The sequence below is a fragment of the Ranitomeya variabilis genome, chromosome 1, assembly GCF_051348905.1.
Source record: "Ranitomeya variabilis isolate aRanVar5 chromosome 1, aRanVar5.hap1, whole genome shotgun sequence".
Lineage (NCBI taxonomy): Eukaryota > Metazoa > Chordata > Amphibia > Anura > Dendrobatidae > Ranitomeya > Ranitomeya variabilis.
Genome location: NC_135232.1, coordinates 28,487,521 through 28,511,636, shown reverse-complemented (window position 1 = coordinate 28,511,636; position 24,116 = coordinate 28,487,521). Strand labels below are relative to the sequence as shown.

At 43.5% G+C, this 24,116-nt stretch overlaps 1 protein-coding gene across 6 annotated transcripts in view; it reads left to right on the top strand.

Moving 5' to 3' along the window:
- NIPBL (NIPBL cohesin loading factor) overlaps positions 1–20,541 on the top strand; it is a 144,037-nt gene extending 123,496 nt beyond the window's left edge. For 3 of the 6 annotated variants that reach the window (XM_077281593.1, XM_077281580.1, XM_077281582.1), the window contains exons 23-47: positions 88–220; positions 331–474; positions 2,643–2,732; positions 2,830–3,041; positions 3,131–3,233; positions 3,323–3,421; positions 3,564–3,710; positions 3,911–4,045; positions 5,010–5,108; positions 5,207–5,260; positions 5,347–5,455; positions 5,547–5,683; positions 5,778–5,918; positions 6,086–6,179; positions 6,917–7,077; positions 7,170–7,260; positions 8,565–8,738; positions 9,024–9,214; positions 9,341–9,448; positions 9,539–9,739; positions 10,669–10,815; positions 11,295–11,581; positions 11,671–11,845; positions 17,266–17,451; positions 19,360–20,541. In XM_077281593.1, the coding sequence (XP_077137708.1) occupies positions 88–220; positions 331–474; positions 2,643–2,732; positions 2,830–3,041; positions 3,131–3,233; positions 3,323–3,421; positions 3,564–3,710; positions 3,911–4,045; positions 5,010–5,108; positions 5,207–5,260; positions 5,347–5,455; positions 5,547–5,683; positions 5,778–5,918; positions 6,086–6,179; positions 6,917–7,077; positions 7,170–7,260; positions 8,565–8,738; positions 9,024–9,214; positions 9,341–9,448; positions 9,539–9,739; positions 10,669–10,815; positions 11,295–11,581; positions 11,671–11,845; positions 17,266–17,451; positions 19,360–19,722 (3,781 nt within the window). In that variant the 3' untranslated portion in view covers positions 19,723–20,541. Of the gene's footprint in view, positions 1–87; positions 221–330; positions 475–2,642; positions 2,733–2,829; positions 3,042–3,130; positions 3,234–3,322; positions 3,422–3,563; positions 3,711–3,910; positions 4,046–5,009; positions 5,109–5,206; positions 5,261–5,346; positions 5,456–5,546; positions 5,684–5,777; positions 5,919–6,085; positions 6,180–6,916; positions 7,078–7,169; positions 7,261–8,564; positions 8,739–9,023; positions 9,215–9,340; positions 9,449–9,538; positions 9,740–10,668; positions 10,816–11,294; positions 11,582–11,670; positions 11,846–17,265; positions 17,452–18,934; positions 18,996–19,359 lie in introns of all 6 variants that reach the window. The other 3 variants (XM_077281601.1, XM_077281607.1, XM_077281587.1) reach the window with 3 other exon arrangements.
- The last annotated feature ends 3,575 nt before the right edge of the window (positions 20,542–24,116 follow it).

Here is a 24,116-nt window from a genome sequence, read left to right as displayed (position 1 = left end):
GCTTTATTTTATTTCCTACCAGAAGAATGTGATGTACAAGTCTGTTGCTAATTTGCATGTATTATAATGAGCCGTTCTTTCTCGTAGGTGCGGGAGTAAGCAGGGGGAGGAGGACTACAGGCCGCTGTTCGAAAACTTTGTCCAGGACCTCCTGTCTACTGTAAATAAGCCCGAGTGGCCGGCCGCTGAGCTCTTGCTGAGTTTGCTCGGTCGGCTTTTGGTAGGTCTCTTTCATTGATACCGAATAAATTGCTGATTTATGTCAACATTCAAAGTCATCTGCTGTTGGCCGAGACACATAATTTATAAAGATGTCATCGCTCGTCGCAGGTTCATCAGTTCAGTAACAAGTCCACAGAGATGGCGCTGCGTGTGGCTTCGTTGGACTACTTGGGTACTGTAGCTGCGCGACTCAGAAAGGACGCAGTCACCAGCAAGATGGACCAAGGGTCAATAGACCGAATACTAAAGCAGGTAAAAGTTGGGCCTAAGATATATCGATAGAATGTTCAATACTGTGCAAAAGTTTTAGGCAGGAGCAGAAAAAATGCAGTGAAGAAAGAATTGTATGAAAAGTAATGTTCAGAGTTTATCATTAGTGAAAGAAAAGACAGGATGATGTGAGGTCAGGGCTCTGTGGGGCCGGGTCCTCACTGCCAGGACTCCTCTTTATTGTATGTTGAGGGTCTTTGTCTTGCTACAGAATACATTTGGAGACAATCAGATGGGTAGTGATGATGGGCAAGTATATGACTGTATTTCTCAGCATTAATGATACATAGAAATGGCCGACATTCAGGACCATAGACAAAGCGGTCGGCCTAAGAAACTTAGTGCAGCAGATGATCCACCATTCATAGTTTCCTGGGAAGTTGGAAGATGCCCAGCAGTGCCATCAGCTCAGAACTGGCTGAAACTAGTGAAACCAGCTACACCCATCTACTATTTGGAGAAGAAATGCAACCAAAAGCCACACCTTCCATGTGGAAACAAGGCTAAGTGACCCTTGAAACCTAGAAACACCAGGGTGCAAAAAAAAAAAAAAAAAAAAAGGCAGCAGGTGCTCTGGACCGAAAACTGAAATATTTGGCTGTAAGAGAAGCAGATGGCTCACCAAAGGGCTGGAGATTGGGACAATAATGAGGGTCTGCAGAAGCAGTGATGCCCAGTGGCGGGTCCTGCAAGTTTGGGGCTGCATTTCAGCCAATTACATGTTTGTGGGTAAAATTTGTATTTAAGGAGCATTGAAACCTTTATGTACAACCACATTTAAACGGGTGATGGTGCAGCCGTAGGTGAAGTATATTGGTGCAATATGTTTATACACAGCGCTGCTGATATGGGTGCAGTGTGTGCCTGTGACCCAGCGCTGCTGATTTGGGTGCTGTGTGTGCCTGTGATCCAGCGCTGCTGATATGGGTGCAGTGTGTGCCTGTGACCCAGCGCTGCTGATATGGGTGCAGTGTGTGCCGGTGACCCAGCGCTGCCGATATGGGTGCAGTGTGTGCGTGTGACCCAGAGGTGCTGATATGGGTGCAGTGTGTGCCGGTGACCTAGCGGTGCCGATATGGGTGCAGTGTGTGCCGGTGACCCAGCGGTGCCGATATGGGTGCAGTGTGTGCGTGTGACCCAGAGGTGCTGATATGGGTGCAGTGTGTGCCGGTGACCCAGCGCTGCTGATATGGGTGCAGTGTGTGCCTGTGACCCAGCGCTGCTGATATGGGTGCTGTGTGTGCCTGTGACCCAGCGCTGCTGATATGGGTGCAGTGTGTGCCGGTGACCTAGCGGTGCTGATATGGGTGCAGTGTGTGCCTGTGACCCAGCGCTGCTGATATGGGTGCTGTGTGTGCCTGTGACCCAGCGCTGCTGATATGGGTGCAGTGTGTGCCGGTGACCTAGCGGTGCTGATATGGGTGCAGTGTGTGCCTGTGACCCAGGAGTGCTGATATGGGTGCAGTGTGTGCCGGTGACCCAGCGCTGCTGATATGGGTGCAGTGTGTGCCTGTGACCCAGCGCTGCTGATATGGGTGCAGTGTGTGCGTGTGACCCAGAGGTGCTGATATGGGTGCAGTGTGTGCCTGTGACCCAGCCTTGCTGATATGGGTGCGGTGTGTGCCGGTGACCTAGCGGTGCTGATATGGGTGCAGTGTGCGCGTGTGACCCAGAGGTGCTGATATGGGTGCAGTGTGTGCCTGTGACCCAGCCTTGCTGATATGGGTGCGGTGTGTGCCTGTGACCCAGAGGTGCTGATATGGGTGCAGTGTGACCCAGCGGCCTGCTGGCTGTTACTCGCCCCAGTGCAGCACTGGTACTGACCATCACTTGTGAGAGTTTCTGTTTTGTGAGATTGAAGTGTTGGCCGCCCTCTCATGCGCTCCACAGCTCCATTAATTGTTAGTTTGAATGGTGGAGGAAGCTGAACACTGTTCTTTTGGCCGGAGCGAGTCCCCCGCTGTAGGACCCCCAGTGATCAGAGTGTAATCGCCCATCTGTGCAGAGCACTAACTCTAAATGTTGATTAGGAAAGCACCAGAGGCTTTAAAATATTGCCCTCTAGTGGTGAAATGTGTATTTGTAGCGACTGTGGAATTAAATGCAATCTCACTGCTATGATGTATATGATAAATGTGTTATTCTTACAGGCCCCAAAAGGTGAAGATGAGATTCAGCAGCTCCAGAAGGCCCTACTAGATTACCTCGAGGAGAACACGGAGACGGACCCTTCTCTAGTGGTAAGTTCACCTTCACGGTCCGTTCTGTAACTTGTGCAGATGAAGCTGTGATTATACAGGAGCCGTAATAAACCCCCTGCTGTCTCCTCTGCCTCAGTTTTCTCGAAAGTTTTATATAGCTCAATGGTTCCGTGACACTACAATGGAGACTGAGAAAGCCATGAAATCCCAAAAGGACGAGGACTCTGATGGCGTGCACCACGCGAAAGAGGTGGAGTCCACGGGTGACATCATGCAGCGTGCAGAAAAGCGCAAAAAGTTTCTCCGCAGCATCATTAAAACGGCACCATCGCAGTTTAGCACTTTGAAGTAAGCCGCAAAAAAAAACCCCACAGCTCTGTGTCAGGTTTTTATTTTAGGGGGTCGGCCATAACCATTTTGCAATCTTCTCCCCGCAGGTCCAGTTCTGACACAGTTGACTACGACGATGCTTGTCTGATTGTGCGATACTTGGCCTCTATGAGGCCGTTTGCTCAGAGTTTTGATATTTATTTGACCCAGGTAAACATGAAGTAATGTCAAAACTATGTCAGCACTCTTTCCATTGTCTCTTTGCTCATCGATGGATTATTTTATTTTTTTTCTTCCAGATTCTGCGGGTACTAGGGGAGAATGCAATTGCTGTCCGAACGAAAGCCATGAAGTGTTTGTCTGAAGTTGTAGCTGTAGATCCAAGCATCCTTGCAAGGGTAAGATTTTGAGTCTTTATGCAGTTTTTTTTTTCTTATTATTTTATTTTTGCATTATTTATATTTTTGTTTTTTATATTTCTATTTCGAATTACATCAATTGGTAATTTTATTTATTTTTTCCCCCTTCCTCTTCTTCCAGCTGGATATGCAGCGAGGAGTTCACGGGAGGCTGATGGACAATTCCACCAGCGTGCGAGAAGCAGCCGTGGAGTTACTGGGACGTTTTGTGCTCTGCAGACCTCAGCTCGCTGAGCAGTATTATGAAATGCTGGTAGAGAGGATACTGGTAAGTCTATCCCAAGTACATGGAAAATCCTCGCCCTTCACCTGCTTGTCTAGAGCTGTCATAAAATAGTTAAAATAAAAAACCTCTCAGACAACAAATATATATCTAATTACAAGGCAAAGATCTGCTATCTGTCATTTTTGTCATCTTCCACATCCACAATATTCTCACTAATAAAATCCATGTCGTTTTTCATGCAGGACACTGGTATAAGTGTAAGGAAGAGGGTGATAAAGATCTTACGAGACATCTGCTTGGAGCAACCAACCTTTCCAAAAATCACGGAGATGTGCGTCAAGATGATCCGCAGAGTGAACGATGAGGAAGGCATTAAGGTAACAGACTCCCAACTCTCATTACTCACCGCCACATTTCTGAGCTTTTAAATTAAAGTTAGTTTGATCTTGACCATTTAGGATTTTTTATGGAAATTTTTTCACGGGCTCCAATTTTTTAAATAATTTTAAGGGCTTTTCTCATGATCATAAATATGTGAAATTGCAAAGTGCTTGTGAAATCAAACTTTTCAACTTGTGCTCGTCTAGTCTGTGTTTGCTTCTCATGGAAGTGGCCAGTTTCTTAGAAAAGAGCGTTCAAGAGGCTGTCCACTACTTTTACATTGAATGCAAGAGGCTGTCCACTACTTTTACATTGAAGGCCTGTCCTTAGGATAGGCCATCCATGTCTATCGGCCGGGATCCGACACCCCCGTGGATCAGCTGATAGCGAGTTCAGCAGCTGCCAGCCAGAAGTACTTACTTTCATAGCTGGCAATCTACTTGTGGCTGCTGCAGGGTACGACACATCCGCCTCCTATTGATTTGAAAAGGAGAATGATGAGCAGTACCAAGCTCCGGCCACTACAAGTAGACACAAGTTAGTACTTCCGGCGGCTGTTGACACTGATAACAGCTGATCGGCGGGGTGTCGGACCCCTGCCGATCAGACATGGATGACCTTATCCTAACGATAGGCCATCAGTGTAAAAGTAGTGGACAACCTCTTTCAGTGCTTACAAGCTTTTTGCTATACAGCTGAATACCCCAACCATTCAGAAAGTTATACGATATCCTAGCAGCTTGCTATCATTTTATAACATAGGAAATATCGCTTTTAAAATATTTTTCTTAGAAATAAGGGGCAATATGTTGTGGCTGCGTGTCCCAAAGCGACTCTGTAGTATTGCAAGAGCAAAGTTTTGAAAGTAGAAAAAAAAAGTATTTTACTGGTAGAATAAATCGGCCTGCGGCTTCTCTGTCTACACAAGGTCCAAATTATTGCCTTACATTTCTTTACTAGAAACTGGTGAATGAGACATTCCAGAAACTCTGGTTCACACCAACCCCCCAAAATGATAAAATTGCCATGACCCGAAAAATCCTGAATATAACAGACGTGGTAAGCGCTTCTTATAAGCTGAGTAAGGACATTGCATCACTAGAAGGAAATGTCGCCTTGATTAACCTGGTCTATGTTTGGGTTTTTTTTTCCTTTAGGTCGCTGCTTGCCGAGACACAGGATACGACTGGTTTGAACAACTACTTCAAAATGTGAGCATAAGAAACCGTTCAGATCTTCAAAAGAAAATTACTTGTTAAAGTTGAAAAATTGACGTAATTTTATTTGTTCCTCCCAGCTGTTAAAAGCTGAAGAAGATTCCTCGTACAAACCTGTGAAAAAAGCCTGCACGCAGTTGGTGGACAACCTGGTGGAGCACATCCTCAAGTATGAGGAGTCCATGGCAGGTATGTAGACAGTCAAGGAACTTTTTTTTTTTTTTTCTTATTTAGTAGATTTTTTTTTTTTTTGTGATTTATTCTTTCTTTTTTTTTTAAGATTCGGACAATAAAGGAGTGAACTCTGGGCGCCTGGTGGCTTGCATCACCACTCTGTTCCTATTTAGTAAAATCAGGCCTCAGTTGATGGTAAAACATGCCATGACCATGCAGCCGTACCTCACTACAAAATGTAGCGTAAGTTAAAAAAAAAAGCTTTCATTTTTAGCAATTATACAAGCATTCATTAGGTTCTGCTGATTAAAACCTAGTTTTCATTCTATTCTCACAGACTCAGAATGATTTCATGGTAATATGCAACGTAGCTAAAATCCTGGAGCTGGTTGTGCCTCTGATGGAGCATCCGAGCGAAACCTTCCTCGCTACCATAGAGGAGGATCTCATGAAGCTAATCATCAAATACGGCATGACTGTACGTTTCTGGAAATTGGTTGTTAATATATCATATTTGCTTTTGGCTAATGCACAAACTGACAGTGTGGACGGCCTGTGTCAAAATAAAGCAATCAGATTTTATTCTTATGGCAATCGATGGGTGGTAAAAGGCTTGGGTATTAATTTCACCTTTTTTTGTTTTAGGTGGTGCAGCATTGTGTGAGCTGTCTCGGAGCTGTCGTGAACAAAGTGACACAGAATTATAAGTTTGTTTGGGCCTGTTTTAATAGATATTATGGTAAGTTTAGACACAGTTTTTTTTCCTAGCTGGAAGCTGGTTTTCCATGATGCGTTAAAAAAAAATAAAAATCAGTAATTCACCAATTCTGCAAACTTTGGGCATAAACTAATGCGTGAGCATACAGTATACACTGCTAAAAAAATAAAGGGAACACTAAGATTCCACATCCTCCTGTTCCTCCTTGCACAAAGGCTGAGGTAGAGGTCCTGCTGCTGAGTTGTTGCCCTACTATGGCCCTCTCCACGTCTCCTGGTGTACTGGCCTGTCTCCTGGTAGCGCCTCCAGCCTCTGGACACTACTCTGACAGACACCGCAAACCTTCTTGCCACAGCTCGCATTGATGTGCCATCCTGGATGAGCTGCACTTCCTGAACCTCTTGTGTGGGTGGTAGAGTTCGTCTCATGCTACCACGATTGTGAAAGCACAAGCAACATTCAAAAGTGACCAAAACATCAGCCAGAAAGCATTGGTACTGAGATATGGTCTGTGGTCCCCACTTGCAGAACCACTCCTTTATTGAGGGGGTCTTGATAATTGCCAATAATTTCCATCTGTTGTCTATTCCATTTGCACAACAGCATGTGAAATTGATTGTCAATCAGTGTTGCTTCCTAAGTGGACAGTTGATTTCACAGAAGTTTGATTTATTTGGAGTTATATTCGGTTGTTTAAGTGTTCCCTTTATTTTTGTGAGTAGTGTATTTAACCATTATTTGTTTTTTTATTGTTTTAGGCGCACTTATAAAGTTAAAAACGGAGCATCAAGACGACCCGAACAGTACAGTCCTGACCACGAACAAACCGGCTCTCCTGCGCTCGCTCTTTACTGTGGGGGCTCTCTGTCGACATTTTGATTTCGATCAAGAAGATTTCAAGGGGAACAGTAAAGTAAATGTCAGAAATCTTGTTTTTTACTTTATCAAAATTGGGGGTGGGGTGTGGGGAGTGACCCCGGCTCTAATGCTGCTTTTATATTTACATCACAGGTGAACATTAAGGACAAAGTCTTGGAGCTGCTTTTGTACTTTACGAAACATTCAGATGAGGAAGTGCAGACAAAAGCCATAATTGGTCTTGGTGAGGAAGTATTTTTTTTTTATCTTTTACTTTTGCTGATTTTTTTTAATTATTATTTCTTAACAAAATTTCCTTTTCCAGATTGCAATGTTTTAAGCATTATTGTATTTGTTTCTTAACAAAATTTCCTTCTCCAGATTGCAATGTTTTATGCATTATTTTATTTGTTTACCCTCTAATTTTCCCTCTCATGATGTCAAATATTAAATATGATGTCTTATAGTGCAGAGAGCAAAAAACAATACTTATTAGGACTGGTGATTCATGCTAATTTGGGGTAAATTGCACAAAATTAATGAAAAGCTGCGTGCCGCTATAGATGTACAATAAGATTGGAACCATAGTTGATCTTTAGAAATAAGTCTGTTGGAACGATTCTACCTGTGCCCCTTTAACCGGAAACTCACAAATAGTTTCTCTACTTTTGAAAAATGGCAAGAAAATTTGAGATAAATTTTATCATGCGACATACACCAAAATACAAGTGCGAATCGATGTGTAAATCCCCACACCCACGCCCAAAAAAATGTTTTAAGTTTTAGTGTAACTACCTCCTTAACCTTTAGCTTCAACCCCCACACATAAAGATAATTATCCAAGAAAAAAAAGTCAGTAAGAATATGAACCATAAGTAGCTAGGGCTGGGGAAAAGCATAAAAAATTAATCTCCGGAGCTAAGTATTGTAATTCTTGTTCAATTTGCATTCTGCTTGATAGGTTTGTATTCATGTCCTAGTATGTACAACCTGAGCAGAATACATAGTTGGTGTCATCTAGCTGCAAATCTCCCGCAGCTTCAGGCTATGTGCACACGTCAGGATTTCTTGCAGAAATTTCCTCAACAAAACCGGACATTTTCTGCAAGAAATCCGAATGCTTTTTTCGCATTTTTTTTTTTTGTGTGTGGATTTTTTGCGTTTTCTCCGGAGGTTCCCAATGCAATAATATAGTGGGAAATCTCCAAATAATCAGCAAAATTAATGAACATGCTGCGTTTTTTTTCGCGGGAAAAACCGCTACATATGCACAAAAATTGCAGAATGCATTATAAATGATGGGAAGCATATGTATGCGTTTTTATCGCGTTTTTATAGCAAAAAAAGTGAAAAAAAAAAACAACGCGAAAAATCATGAACGTGTGCACACAGCCTCACCCTATCTGAGAGTGTCCCCCTAGCAGAACTGGGATTTTTTTATTTATTTAGTGTTTAAAAAAAAAAAAAAAGCTGTACGAGATTCAGCATTCATTTTAATACATTTTATATGTTGTAATATTACAACCTTCTGCTTTTTTTTTCTTTTAGGGTTTTCATTCATTCAACATCCAATTCTCATGTTCGAAGTGGAGGTAAAAAACTTGTATAACAATATTTTGTCTGACAAGAGCAGCTCGGTGAACCTAAAAATCCAAGTCCTGAAGAACCTGCAGACCTACCTACAAGAGGAAGACACGCGGATGCAGCAAGCCGACAGAGATTGTAAGTGATTGCCAGCGTCTTCAGGGATTTGGACTGCAGAGAACAGGGGGAAAAAGTTATTTTCTCTAAAGACCCAAATCTGTGTCTGTCTCAAAACTTTTCGCCATGACTGTAGAAGTGACACCTCTTGGCGTAGGTCAATCCCTAGTCATCCATGCACATTCATAGCAGGATCCCAGAGTCCACGGCCTGGTCCTGCCTTTGGTTTCTTACCTTTAGAAGCGATTTGCCCTCTTACTTTTGTATCTTATCATTAGTGACCTAGCTTCTCATTCTGGCTCACAGGGAAAAAACTTTCAAAGCAGGAAGACCTGAAAGAAATGGGCGATATTTCCTCAGGGATGAGCAGCTCCATTATGCAGCTTTACCTCAAACAGGTGTTGGAGTCGTTCTTTCACAAGCAGTCGAGCGTCCGGCACTTTGCTCTCAACGTCATCGCACTGACGCTAAACCAGGGTCTCATCCATCCTGTGCAGGTGCGTCACAATCCTTTTTCTCATATTAATTAAAGCAATACCACCACACATGTGTGAGAATGAAAATATCAAATACCCCTCTAAATTTTTTTTTTTATCTATCTTTTTTTTCTTTCCTGTTTTCAGTGTGTACCATATCTGATTGCAATGGGCACGGACCCCGAGCCCTCCATGCGGAACAAGTCGGATCAGCAACTGGTTGAGATAGACAAGAAATACACTGGATTCATCCATGTGAGTGCACCCTCTCTACACTTAGCTTTTTTTTTTTTTTTAGCTCCACTACCACTCTTTAAAATAACTTATATATTTTGTTTTTCGTAGATGAAAGCGGTAGCCGGCATCAAGATGTCCTATCAGGTGCAGCAAGCCATTATTTCCGACGCCAAACGCGTTGTGCGCGGTTTCCGGCAAGAAGAGACCACCAGTGCTCTGTGCTCCCACCTATATTCTATGATCCGGGGGAACCGTCAGCACAGACGAGCTTTCCTCATCTCATTGCTCAACCTGTTTGACGATGCTGCGGTATGACCATTGATCCAAACATTTAGTTTTTGATGGGAGTTTGACGGTCTTGTTCCTGAAGTTTAAGAATAAAACTTTTAGTTGTATGTGTCCTACACCATGTAGACTACTGGTTTGCAGCCTCCTGCAAATCTACACTTTCCTGCAAGCCTTGACTACAAGTTGTGGTTTGGGGGGTGTCGGTGAGCCCCCAGGTTGCAGACCCCTGGTAGTCACATCCTCTTATGCTGAAGTATCCACCAAGTTTCAACTCATTAACCCTTTAATGACCGCTGTTACGCATTAAAATGGCTGTCGGGAATAAGGGTGTAGGGCACCTTCCCCCTTGCCTTCCTCCCTCTAGAGTCAAAGACTCTACCGGGGGTACCTGAGACCCTGAAGAGCATGATCAGGAGGGCCAGACTTTACGATCACATGATTGCCGATATTCAGTGAATTTTCAGAGTGCCCGGCAGCTGCTTTGAAGAACCCATAGCTGCTTTGGCACAAGGTTACAGGAGGCTGGGATTTTATAAAGCTGGGAAATTTGTATCATCCGGCATTTCCTAACTATGATAGTGAGCAAGCCATAACCCTAACAGGCTAATTAAGATCTGAAATCTTGGTCAAAGTTATCTGAGCACACACATCTCCTAGGGTGCACAAATTTTTACATGCCACTGTATATCGTGAAAAAATTAAAACTCCATAGATTATTGTTAGATATGGAATGGAAAAATATATATATATATATATATATATATATATATATATATATATATATATATAGTGAAAGATTGCACAATGGCATGAAAAAATATCACCCGTCAAGGAGAAAATCGCACCCGACGCGCGTTTCGCACCTAACTTTGTCAGGGGGTCATTGTAGGTGATCAGAGGGACTGACATGTAGCTGCAAACCTAATTTTTTTTTCTCCCCCCTCTTATAGAAAACAGAAGTGAATATGCTGGTGTACATAGCGGACAATCTAGCCTGTTTTCCGTATCAGACTCAGGAGGAGCCACTGTTCATTATGCATCACATAGACATCACATTATCTGTCTCGGGTAGTAATCTGTTACAGTCGTTCAGAGAGGTAAGTGTCTTAAATGCTGCTTTGTAATATCCCGCCTATTTAACCTCTTGGCATCAGTGATGGGACGAAACCGTTTAGGGGCGAACAGAGGAAATTGCACTTCTGCAATAACCGCATTCAGAGCGATAAATCAGCCGTGACTGGGGTTATTACCATCATTGCCACTACTGGATTAAGTGATGGAGTCCCTTCTGAAATCCCATGGAAGCTCCCTTGACACAAAACAAAGTTTGCCCAGGGGATTTTGATAGCCCTAAGTTCTGCTGTCTGTGCATGTGGGAAAGCTGCTGGTGGACAGGTCTGGATGCCCACGCTCCTCTATTGGTGGTGGCCATATTGAGAACAGTAAAGAAACCTGTAATTCTTGGGTATTAACAAATGCCACAAAATCATTACAGCCCCCCGAAGGGGCTAATACAGCCGATAGTCAGCAGACGCTATCATCATATCCTATTAACAGTAGTTTATTCACCTTTCAGTCAATGACAAAAGGGGACAAGACCAAGAAAAAAACAGAATCGGAGGAAGATAACAGTGACAGTGACAGCGAAAGCGAGGAGGAGGTGGTGAGGGCGAGACCTCGACGAACAAGACGGCGAGCCGCCTCAGAGTCCGAATCCGATGAGGAGGATGACATAGATTACGTCCTAAGCTGCCTACCGGTCGACGCCGCGCCCCTCATCGAGTTCGCCAACGCGTCACAAGGAATCCTCCTACTACTTATGCTGAAGCAGCATTTGAAGAACCTCTGTGGATTCTCTGACGGGTAAGAAACGGGAGAAGGACACTTGTCCATTTATATGATGATCTGTTCAAATAAAAAAAAAGTTCATTTTTTAAATCCTCTTTGTCTAGTAAAATACAGAAATATTCACCATCGGAGTCTGCAAAGGTGTACGATAAGGCTATAAACAGGAAATCGGGAGTCCATTTTCATCCCAAGCAAACTTTGGAATTTCTCAAGAGGGATATGTCCAGCAAAAAGATTAACGATGACATCAAGAGGACGATCGCAAAACAATATTTGGATGTAAGTGTTCTGCATCTACTTTATGATACATTTTACAACCAGATAAGGCTCTGTTCACATTAATAATAGGATCCATCAACCAGAAGACATCACTGCTTGCAGTAATGTGAACACTGGGCAAGCGTATGACAGCTGAGCTCTTTATTCGAAGATCTCTGGCCGTCCTAGACTGGAGGCATAGTGCCAGTTTGTGACTGCTGCTCTGCTCTAAAGGACTCAGTGTTCATGCACCATCAAACATTGATCAACTTTCCCTTTAAAGAGGTTGTCCCAACTCTATCTGAAAAAGAAAGTTCAAACCAAAAATGCAAATGATAAATTGGCCCCTTAGGGCCCCCATACACGACTATCAACAAATTAATGCTTTGCCCGGTCACCATACGTCTGGCCCGATCAGTTAGCAGGCACCTGATGTTGGTGTGTTCGGCTGACATTCTAATGTTTATGACCAGCTTTAGTGCCTGATCACCTCCTAAATCAAAAATGATTGCTCAAAGTCCCATTGCTGGGTGCGGTGCTTTGTCATCACCCTGTTAAAGAACCCTTTTATCGTAGGCAGTGTCCCCTTTAAGTAGAGATATAGATATATATATATACAGTGTGTGTATATGTATGTATGTGTGTGTGTGTGTGTGTGTGTGTATATATATATATATATATATATATATATATATATATATATATTACTAGATGGTGTCCCAATTCTAACGCATCGGGTATTCTAGAATATGTATGTATATAGCAGCCACATAGTATATAGCACAGGCCACGTAGTATATAGGAGCCATGTAGTATATAGCAGCCACGCAGTATATAACACAGCCCACGCAGTATATAACACAGCCCACGCAGTATATAACACAGCCCACGCAGTGTATAACACAGCCCACGCAGTGTATAACACAGCCCACGCAGTGTATAACACTGCCCACGCAGTATAAAACACTGCCCACGCAGTATAAAACACTGCCCACGCATGTGCCTGCCAGCAGCACAGGGAGGGGGCATGTGTCTGCCGGCAGCATGGGGGGGGGCATGTGTCTGCCAGCAGTATAGGGGGGGGCATATAGTGACCCAGGGAGGCATGTGTCTGCCAGCAGCACAGGGGGGCATATAGTGACCAGGGGGGCATGTGCCAGCACAAGGATGGGGGTTATATAGATACCAGGATGAGGGACATATGATTTGCAAGACGGACACTGGCATTATAAGACAGACCCCCATTTAACATAAAAAATTATTTTTTTCCCTTTTTCTTCACCAAATTTGGGGGTGCGTCTTATAATCAGGTGCGTCTTATAAAGCGAAAAATACAGTATATAACACAGCCCACGCAGTATATAACAGCCCACGTAGTATATAACACAGCCCACGTAGTATATAACACAGCCCACGTAGTATATAACACAGCCCACGTAGTATATAACACAGCCCACGTAGTATATAACACAGCCCACGTAGTATATAACACAGCCCACGTAGTATATAACACTGCCCACGTAGTATATAACACTGCCCACGTAGTATATAACACTGCCCACGTAGTTTATAGCAGCCACGTAGTATATAACACAGCCCACGCAGTATATAACACAGCCCACGCAGTATATAACACTGCCCACGTAGTATATAGCAGCCACTTAGTATATAACACAGCCCACGCAGTATATAACTGCCCACGTAATATATAGCACAGCCCCCGCAGAATATAACACAGGCCGCATAGTATATAGCAGCCATGTAGTATATAACGCAGCCCACGCAGTATCTAACACTGGCCACGTAGTATATAGCAGCCACGTAGTATATAACACAGCCCACGTAGTATATAGCAGTGTGGGCACCATATCCCTGTTTAAAAAAATTATTAAAATAAAAAATAGTTATAAACTCACCCGCCGGCGTCCAGCGAAGTTGTCCCGATGCGCGCGCTGCTGCCTCCAGCTTCTGTTCCCAGCGATGCATTGTGAAATTACCCAGATGACAGCGGTCTCGCAAGACCGCTTAGTCTTCTGGGTAATTTCGCAATGCATCTCTGGGAACGGAAGCTGGCGGCAGCTGCGCACGCATCGGCGGACGACGGAAGGTGAGAATAGCAGGTTTTCTGTTTTATTTATTATTTTTAACATTAGATCTTTTTACTATTAATAATAATTAATAATAATTTTATTTATATAGCGCCAACATACTCCGCAGCGCTTTACAAATTATAGAGCGGACTTGTACAGACAATAGACATTACAGCATAACAGAAATCACAGTTCAAAACAGATACCAGGAGGAATGAGGGCCCTGCTGCTCGCAAGCTTACAAACTATGAGGAAGAGGGGAGACATGAGAGGTGGATGGTAACAATTGCTTTAGTTATTTGGACCAGCCATAGTGTAAAGGTGCCGTTACACTAAGCAACTTACCAGCGATCGCGACCAGCGACGTGATCGCTGGTAAGTTGCTGTGTGGTCGCTGGGGAGCTGTCACACAGACAGCTCTCTCCAGCGACCAAGCGACTTCGGCATCGCTGAAACTGTCTTCAGCGATGCCGAAGTCCCCATGTAAAAAAAAAAAAAAAAACACTACATACGCACCTTCTGTCGTCCTTCATGTCCCTCGGCGCTTGCCGCACTGACTGTGTCTCAGCGCCGGCCGGCCGTAACAGCGGTGCCCAGCGGTGAACCGCTGTTACTGCAGGTTCACCGCTGGGCTCTGCTTTACGGCCGGACGGCGCTGAGACAGTCAGTACGGCAAGCTCCAGGGGACGTGACGGACAACAGACGGTGAGTATGTCACCGCTGTGCTCTGCTTTCACTTTACGGCCGGCAGTCAGTCAGTGCGGGAAGCAGACGGCGAGGGACCTGACGGACACCGGAATGTGAGTATGTACGGTTTTTTTTTTTTTTACTTTTACCATGGTATCCATGGTAAATATCGGGTTACTAAGCGCGGCCCTGCGCTTAGTAACCCGATGTTTACCATGGATACCAGTGAAGACATCGCTGGATCGGCGTCACACACGGCGATCCAGCGGTGTCAGCGGGAGAGTTGCGACGAAAGAAAGTTCGTCCACTCTCCCTGCAACCAGCGATATCCCAGCAGGATCCAGATCGCTGCTGCGTGCCAAACATAGCGATATCGCTATGCAGGACGCTGCAACGTCACGGATCGCTGGCGATATCGCTGCAACCTCGCCTAGTGTGTATGAGAACATGATGCGAGGAACCTGATTATGGTGTGGGTTTTTTTTTTTTTTCTCGAATGGGCCACACAGGGATGGTTAGGTTAATGCATTGAGGCGGTAGGCCAGTCTGAACAAATGCGTTTTTAGGCCTCGCTTAAAACTGTGGGGATTAATCGTATTAACCTGGGTAGTGCATTCCAAAGAATCGGCGCAGCACGTGTAAAGTCTTGGAGACGGGAGTGGGAGGTTCTGATTATTGAGGATGCTAACCTGAGGTCATTAGCGGAGTGGAGGGCACGGGTAGGGTGGTAGACTGAGACCAGAAAGGAGATGTAGGGTGGTGCTGAGCCATGGAGTGCTTTGTGGATGAGGGTAGTAGTTTTGTACTGGATTCTGGAGTGGATGGGTAGCCAGTGTAATGTCTGGCACAAGGTAGAGGCATCGGTGTAACGGTTGGTGAGGAATATGATCCTGGCAGCAGCATTCAGGACAGATTGGAGCGGGGAGAGTTTGGTAAGAGGGAGGCCGATTAGTAGAGAGTTACAATAGTCCAGACGGGAATGAATAAGAGAAACAGTAAGAGTTTTTGCAGAGTCGAAAGTAAGAAAAAAGCGAATTCTAGAAATATTTTTGAGATGCAGATAAGAAGAGCGAGCCAGTGATCGGATGTGGGGGGGTGAATGAAAGCTCGGAATCAAGGATGACCCCAAGGCAGCGGGCATGTTGCTTTGGAGTAATGGTGGAACCGCACACGGAGATGGCAATGTCAGGCAAAGGTAGGTTAGTAGAGGGAGAGAACACGAGGAGTTCAGTTTTTGACAGGTTCAGTTTCAGATAGAGGGAGGACATGATGTTAGAGACATCGGTAAGAATCACTGGTGTTTTCTAAAAAGGTCGTGATAGCAGGAGAAGAGGTGTATAATTGGGTGTCGTCAGAATAGAGATGGTACTGGAAACCAAATCTACTGATTGTTTGTCCAATAGGGGCAGTATACAAAGAGAAGAGGAGGGGGCCTAGGACTGATCCTTGAGGAACCCCAACAGTAAGGGGAAGGTGTGAGGAGGAGGAACCAGCAAAACATACAGTGAAGGATCGGTCAGAGAGATAGGAGGAGAACCAGGAGAGAGCGGTGTCCTTGAGGCCGATGGAGCGGAGCATAGTGAGGAGGAGCTGATGATCCACAGTGTCGAATGCTGCGGAGAGATCCAAGAGAATTAGCATGGAGTAGTGACCATTAGATTTAGCTGTTAGTAGGTCATTAGAGACTTTAGTGAGGACAGTTTCAGTAGAGTGTAAAGAGCGGAAGCCAGATTGAAGAGGGTCGAGAAGAGAGTTATCTGAGAGATAGCGGGTAAGACGGGAGTGGACCAGGCGTTCCAGGAGTTTAGAGATGAAGGGAAGATTAGAGACAGGTCTATAATTAGCTGCACAATTTTGGTCGAGGGAGGGTTTTTTAAGTAATGGATGTATGATGGCATGCTTAAATGAGGAGGGAAAAATACCGGAAGTGAGGGAAAGGTTGAATATTTTTGTTAGGTGAGAGGTGACAGCCGGAGAAAGGGACTGGAGGAGATGTGACGGAATGGGGTCACTGGTGCAAGTGGTCGGGCGAGAAGATGCAAGGAGGCTGCTTACTTCTTCTTCTGTAACTGGTTCAAAGTCCGAGAGTGAACTAGATGCAGTGGGGGAGGGAGGACAGTGCATGGTATGAAGAGATTGGGAGATGATTTCCTGCATAGGCAGCATCAATAGTAAAAAGTTGGTCAAACAGGGTTAATAGCCACGTTAACGGAGTGCGTTACCCGCGGCATAATGCGGTCCGTTAACGCTGCCATTAACCCTGTGTGAGCGCTGACTGGAGGGGAGTATGGAGCGGGCCCTGGGCATTGACTGGACGGCAGTAGGGAGGGACTAATTCTCAGCCGGACTGTGCCCGTCGCTGATTGGTCGCGGCCGACCAATCAGCGACGTGGGATTTCCTTTACAGACAGACAGACGGAAGTACCCCTTAGACAATTATATATATATATATATATATATATATATATATATATATATATATATATATATATATATATATATATATATATATATATATATATATATATAGTATATCAATTTAAAAAATAAGTGTATAAATATAAAATGTATATGTAAATATAAAAATATATATGTGTATAAAAATATTATAATATGTATGTGTATATATGTATGTAGATATATTATTTTTATTATTTTTTTAAGTTCAAGTTACTCATGGAACACTTGGACCCTGACGAGGAAGAGGAGGAGGGTGAAGTGTCAGCCAGCACAGATGCCCGAAACAAAGCCATTACCAATTTGCTCGGAAGTAACAGCCCTAAAAATAATGTGGCTGAGACGGAGGAAGAGGAAAGTGAGGGCGAGGAGAAAGCTGGGGCGACGTCAGGGGTAAGTACCACCGAATGAACATCTGTGGATGTTCTTGTCCTGTAGACTAGTGACGGGAAAGTCGCTGGAAGCAGCGGTGCTACAGGCTGATGACTAATGACGGGGCCATGTACTTGTCACAAATTATGATGCATTTAGATGAGCAGATAACCGGAAAACGAACATTAGGCGTGCTTGTTCCCGATTATCTCCCTGTGTAAACATGCCAGCAAACACGGACAAATGATCGTCTCACTTGTCAGGTGATTGGATTATTTATGCTGGATTAAAAATGATTAGCAGCACATCACCTTTCAATAATTATCGTTCTGTCCACATCATTGATCGTCGGCATGTGCAAGTGATAACTGAACAATCGGCTTGAACAAATGCACCGTTTACTGGTTGCTTCCTTTGTATGCCGCCACGTGGTGCAGATTAGTGCCGCTGCCGTGTCATCAGCAGCGATCTCTCTCTGTGCATGTAGATTACTAATCCCGTGTAGTGTCGCTGTCTGGTGTGTAATTCTGTGCTGGGAGGGGGTTTTGCATGTGACATAACGTGTTTAGGTTAATCCAAGCCTTTGGGATGCCTTGCTGCTCGGTTTCCTGAGTGTATGAGTTTTGGTCTTTAAAATGAACCCCCTGCTCTTTCCGCTTTGTCCTTCACACCTCTTGGTCTGTTGCTAGCTTCTTACCTCCAAAGCTTTCCTCGCTTCTCCGCAAGCAGCTGCTTAAAAAAAAAATAATAATAATAATAATATGCTCCTTCGTGTCATTTTCCTTCTAAGTTTATGTTGTATGCATGGTCAGCGGACAAGGCTTTACCTCCCTCCAAATTACCTCTTACCTGGGTCTCCATGATCAGTTTTAACCCTATGTTGTTCGATGAGACGCAGACCACCCGTGTCCGCTTGGCTACTCTAACAACAGGGGCCGTTGGGAGAAAATTTGTACTTGCCACAGCACTGATCAGAATGCAGACTGGGGCTATTATTCTTATTTTTTTATATATTTTTTTTTTAATTCAATTTTTTTTATATATATATTCCTCTTAGCTTTTTTTTTCCGTCTGTGACCGGCTTTTATCTTTTTATTTTTTTTCATCTGTTTCATGCCACCCCCTACTTTAGAGTGAATATATCGGCAAGTGTGAGATTTTTTTTTGCATTATATGGAGAGATTACAAAATAAATAATAGCCTGAAATTAGTACAAGGTTGCAATGAAGGGACGTACATAAAATGTGCGAACAGCCGCCTGTCCTTGTCATAAATGCATCAGGTGTTAATAATGATCAATTCTCCATCGGTATCGCGTAAAAATTCCTCTCTAAAGCCTGATGTATGTGCTTGTGGTATATAAGGGATGAGATGTGCAGATGATTGTTTGGTCCCTGTGCTGTGGTCTTTTTGAGGCAGGGCTATCTCATAAAGTCATTTTGCTGTGGGGGTAAGAAGCTAATTTTGTAGCTAGTCTTAACCTTTTATACATCTTTTTTTGTAGAAAAGGTTTAGCGGAAAAGGCAAAAAAAAACGTAGAAATTGAGATTTGTCCAAAGTAAAAGGTAATTTTAATTTAGATTTCCTCTTCTATTCTGTCCCTATTTACTTGCTATGATATTTTTTTTTGTAACTCATAGATTTTAATTTTTTATTTTTTTGGAATGCGGGAGCCGTAAAATTTTGGTGGTACACGTTAAAGACCTAATAACTCCCCCCTAGGCACTGGTGGTTAAAAAGCATCCCACAGATTGGATTGTGTGCGTGCCGCCGGCAAACTCACCACGGTGCCTGGGGTTTACATTTCTGTGTTCAGTTTTGGAACTCGTGACTTTACAAGTTAAGGTTTTTTTTTTGTTTTTGTTTTTCTTCCCCTTCTCTCCCCCCCTTTTTTTTTTTTTTCTCCTTTTTTTCTTTTATACATTATAGTTAAGAAAATCGAAAAGGTTATCAGACTCTTCAGATCTATCAGGCCACATGAAAGAGACCGTTGATGCCCAGGATTTCATCGCACTTTGTTGTCCAAAGTACAAGGACCGGCCACAGATTGCAAAAGTAGTTAAGAAAACCAGCCACGGGTTCAGCGTCCAGTGGATGGCGGGCTCCTACAGCGGCATTTGGGTTGAGGCCAAACGCCGCGACGGACGAAAGCTTGTGCCTTGGGTCGATACAATTAAAGAGTCGGACATAATTTACAAAAAAATACCGCTAACGAGCGCAAATAAGCTGACTAATAAAGTTGCTCAGACTTTACGATCGCTGTATGCAGCCAAGGACGGGACTTCCAGCTAATAATACGTTTGTATATTTGCAGCCAAATTTACAGGAAAAAAAAAACCCCACAAAATTAAAAAAAAAAAATGGAACGAAAGAACGGACAGTCATCAACTTGAAATCTCAGCATTCTGGCGAAAAAAAAAAAAAGATGAAACACGCAAACACACGAAATAAAATAACAAAAACAATGAAAGATCAGATTTTATGAAGCGTCAGAAAGGAACTTGGCCGCCTGAAGGAAATGTTTGGAAAACATTGTTGTGGGAGCTTCCTTCGCTGTTGTACAGCAGAAACTTCTCAGTTCATTTTTACTCCCACTGTATTATAGTTTAACAAAAAAAAAAAAAATTGTTTATATCTTGAAGAATACTTTCTGTTTAAAAAAAAAAAACGAGCGAAAAAAAATTACAAAAAATAAACAAGTGAATGTTGAAAATTAGTCTGTTAATGTTCTTAATAAAGTGTTCTTGGAGTTTAACCTAGCAGCGGATGGCTTTCTTTAGCTTAGCCCATTTTTCCAGAGAAGCATCAATTTTTTTTTAATTTTTTAATTTTTATTTTTTTTCCTTTTTTTTCCAAGCTGTAAAATGGCAGAATGTTTTGAACACATATAATTTATTCTGTTGGGAAGGGAGGGGGAGCATGCAGTATCTATGACCTTATCTGCAGGAGATAATTTTTTGTTTTGTTTTTATTTTATTTTTATTTTTTATTATTTTTTGTTTGTAAATGTAGATTTTGATGTATTGAGTCACCCTGAAATTTATCACGAAAAGGGATCCCGAGAATACCTGCTGGAGAAAATACTGCAATAAATTTTTTTTACTACTTTGTTACTTGTCTGTTTCCATTTGACTTTTTTTTTTAATGTAAATCTGTTTTAAACTAAATTATATTACTTTACTGTCTTTTATGTAAAAGGTTTTTGGTTTTTTTTATGCGAGACATAAATATTGTTAAAGGGGTTGTCCACTACTAGGACAACCCCTTTATGACCTAAATATTTGGCCCCAATAAAATAAAGCCTTTACTTACCTCCTGTGCCGATCCAGCAGTGTCGGCACTCGCAGTCCCGGGGCGCTCGTGTGGTTGTTGTGACACTGTCCCTGCCTTCCTCTTTATGTTCAGTTCGTTCAAAGGCCTGGACAGTGTCGCCGGCACTGATCGGTGAGATCCGGGACAGCGAGTGCCGACAGCGGTGGAACGATGCTGACTGGGGAGGTGAGTATAGGCATTTTATTTTATCGGCTCCAAACATTTAGATGATGAAGGGGTTGTCCTAGTAGTGGACAACACCTTTTTTTATATGGTTTGTATAGGCTGAAATAACAGCTATATTTTCTTTTCTTTTTACTTTTAGTTTTTCTCATATATATTTATAATATATAGGCATCAACACTATTTTGTTTTCCGAAATTTCTAGTATGGATCTATGAGCTAGCACTGTGCCAAACACATTTTCAAGAATGTTTTGATAAAAAAAAAAAAAAAGTTTATTCCTTGTATGTTTCAATTTTTTTATATTTGTATTATTTTACAGTTTGGTGTGGAGACTTTTTTTTTTAAGTTACAGAAGTAAAAAAAAAAAAAAAAAAATCGAAGAGAAAAAAAATAAATGATGCTAAGTCAATTTCTGCAACCTTCCCATATTGGTGTTCACAAATAATAGGTTCTTATATTTTTCAAGGAAAAAAAAATGTTTCGGGTACTTAACAATTTTAGTTCATTTTTGAAGATGCAAATAAAGATTAAAAAAAATGAAATTGAATCTGAGGAAAAACACTATTTTGCAATGAAAAATTCTTTTTCCTGAAGCTCTTCATGTAGCAGGGGCTGACCAAGATAATCCAAGGTCTAAACTTACATGGGAATCGAATCCTTTCCAGCCTATTATAGTGGTCTATCTAATATTAAGGGCCAATTCAGGGACATGTCAGCTTCGTCTCTTCACCTTAAAATAAACGACTATATCTGACAAAACGCCCTCCCAACTGTCCATCCGGAACTTGCAGACTCTCTGGAGGAGGACTTTGCCGAGGAAGTGATTGCTGCCATTATTAAATCAGATCCGGGGTGAAAGAGCCCGGGCCCTGATGGGTTCACTCCAGAATTTCATAAGGTATTTAGCGAGGAGCTTGTCCCTATCCTAACAAGTCTTCAGTTCTGTGTCAGAGGGATCCCCATTCGTGCCCGAGGCCCACATCAGCATTTTGCCAAAACCAGGGAAGGATCCATTGTTAATTTCCAATTATAGGCCTCTCTCTTTGATTAATATGGACATCAAAATGTTTTCCAAGGCCCTGGCAACTAGATTGGCGCCTTTGTTACCTGGGGTTATTCATATGTAGCGCCCCCACTGCCGCAGGGCCGAGGGGTACCCGATACCGGGCCTCTGAGTCTCTGCTCTGGGGTTGTCACGGTGGCTAGACCCGGTCCGTGGCCCTGCTGAGGGGCGCACAATGATAGGTGGTGGTATGGTGCTGATGTTATGGTGCGGTGTAGTGCCGGTCGCGGTCAATAACGAGGACACCAGGTTGCAGTCTCTTTACCTCTTTACTGAAGGCTTCTGAGTCCTCAGTCCGGAATACGGTTAACCGGGCTGCGCAACTCTGGCCGGTCCGATGGCACCTCCAGAGTTCCCTTTGCAGGTGGAAATCTGTGCCTACCTTCCTGCGCTTGTGTGTTGTGGTCCTCCCCTGCTGTGCTTACGGGATAGTCCCCACAACTGTTGTGTCTGTTTCTCGCGTTCCCTCACAACTCGATTCTGATGTTCTCCCTCTACGTCCCCCTGATCCTACGGTTAGGACGCACCCGTATGACGGGGAGGCTTGGAGCTCTTCCGGGACTCCAGCGTCGCCCCACTCCTGTTGTTACCCCCCCTGTGTCTTCCTGGGTCTGGGTGAGACAGCCCGCCTGTAACTAACTGACCTGCCGTAGGTTTGAAGTTTGGCTTGGAGCTCTATACTTCCTCGGCGTTCCGGCCACCGGTTATGCGCCTCAATAGGATGTTGCCTCGTCTCACAGCACGACTCCTACTGGTATTCTCCTTGTTGCGTTGATCTCGTTTCTCACTCAGCACAATAAACCTCGCTTCTTGTCCTTTCTTGGGGTACCGCCGCTATATCGTGCAGGCACGGTCCCGTAGCGTTCTCTCTGGTTGCTAGGCCTCTGTCAGGATCCCACCCCTGACAGGGACCCCTCTGAATCTTCCCCTACAACACCCTCTGCCACAAGGTGTTGCCTGGTTCCAACCCAGTCAGCTTTTTCCCTAACTTCCTGCCTAACCCCCAGTTTTACCAGATTGTGAGGAGTGGCCTAATAAATAGAACCCTTAGCTCCCCCTGGAGGCCAGACTGTGAAATGTATTGTTGTCTGTGATACCTGGTCAGATGAACTCCTTCAGTGCCATCAGACGTACCATAGCCCCCCTTAGCGGCGGAGCAACAGTACTGCAACGACCAGGACTCTGGGGCGCTGCACTCCCCCCGGTTAAATCCAGTACTCCTGGACTGGGAAGAAAACAACAATACATGTCAGCAAAAAGACATACAATTTTGAAAATGCAAGTACAAGTAAACTTTTTAACAGAGCTTCCCTTTATGGGAGGTAAGGACACTTGAACGTTACAAACATGGTTAAATACTTTAAATAACTTACTATAAATAACTTCTTTTACCCAACCGGGCATTCTACTAAGTGCAAATCTTTGAACAATAATTTAACTTTGCCTTTAAGGACGTACTCGCTGAATCCACTAAAGACCTTCTTATAAGACATTATAAGGCTACTCAACTTTTATGCATTCTCCTTCTTCAAATCTGCAGGACCGCCTGTCCTAACTGCTCCAGACCTACTGCCTCTCCTTTCTGTTACAGGACCGCCCCTTTCCGCCCGGGCCTACTGTCCTTCCACTACTATACACAGTATAGAACATATCATTTTTCTTTCAGTTCAAGATCACTGAGCCATCTCTGTATGGCTCCTAGGAGGACTCACTAACTAACCCCGTACGGGTTCACTTCCTGTCCTCGTTCTTCTATCAACATCATTAAACATTTCTTACAATCAACTAGTTAGCTACATTTAACTTTCACATATCAGCATTATTACTTTTTCTTTTAGAGTATCTTCATTCTCTAAGTACTATCAATGAACATCCCCTTTAAGAGGGGACCAAGTCTCTATGATGTAGTGCAACTTCTCAAGCTGCAAGTCTGTTCGTTCGCAGTAAGGACTCCGGTGCTGGTTCCAAGACCAGTGTCTTCGCAAAGAGTCCTTTCCTTGTGTAAAACCAGTAGGGAGCACCTTTAAGAAGGTGCAAACTATTTACAATGAGTTAGTAATCATGCAGTGTTCATGATCCAGCAGTTCTTTTCAACAGTGATGAACAAGAAACAAAAACAAAAAGA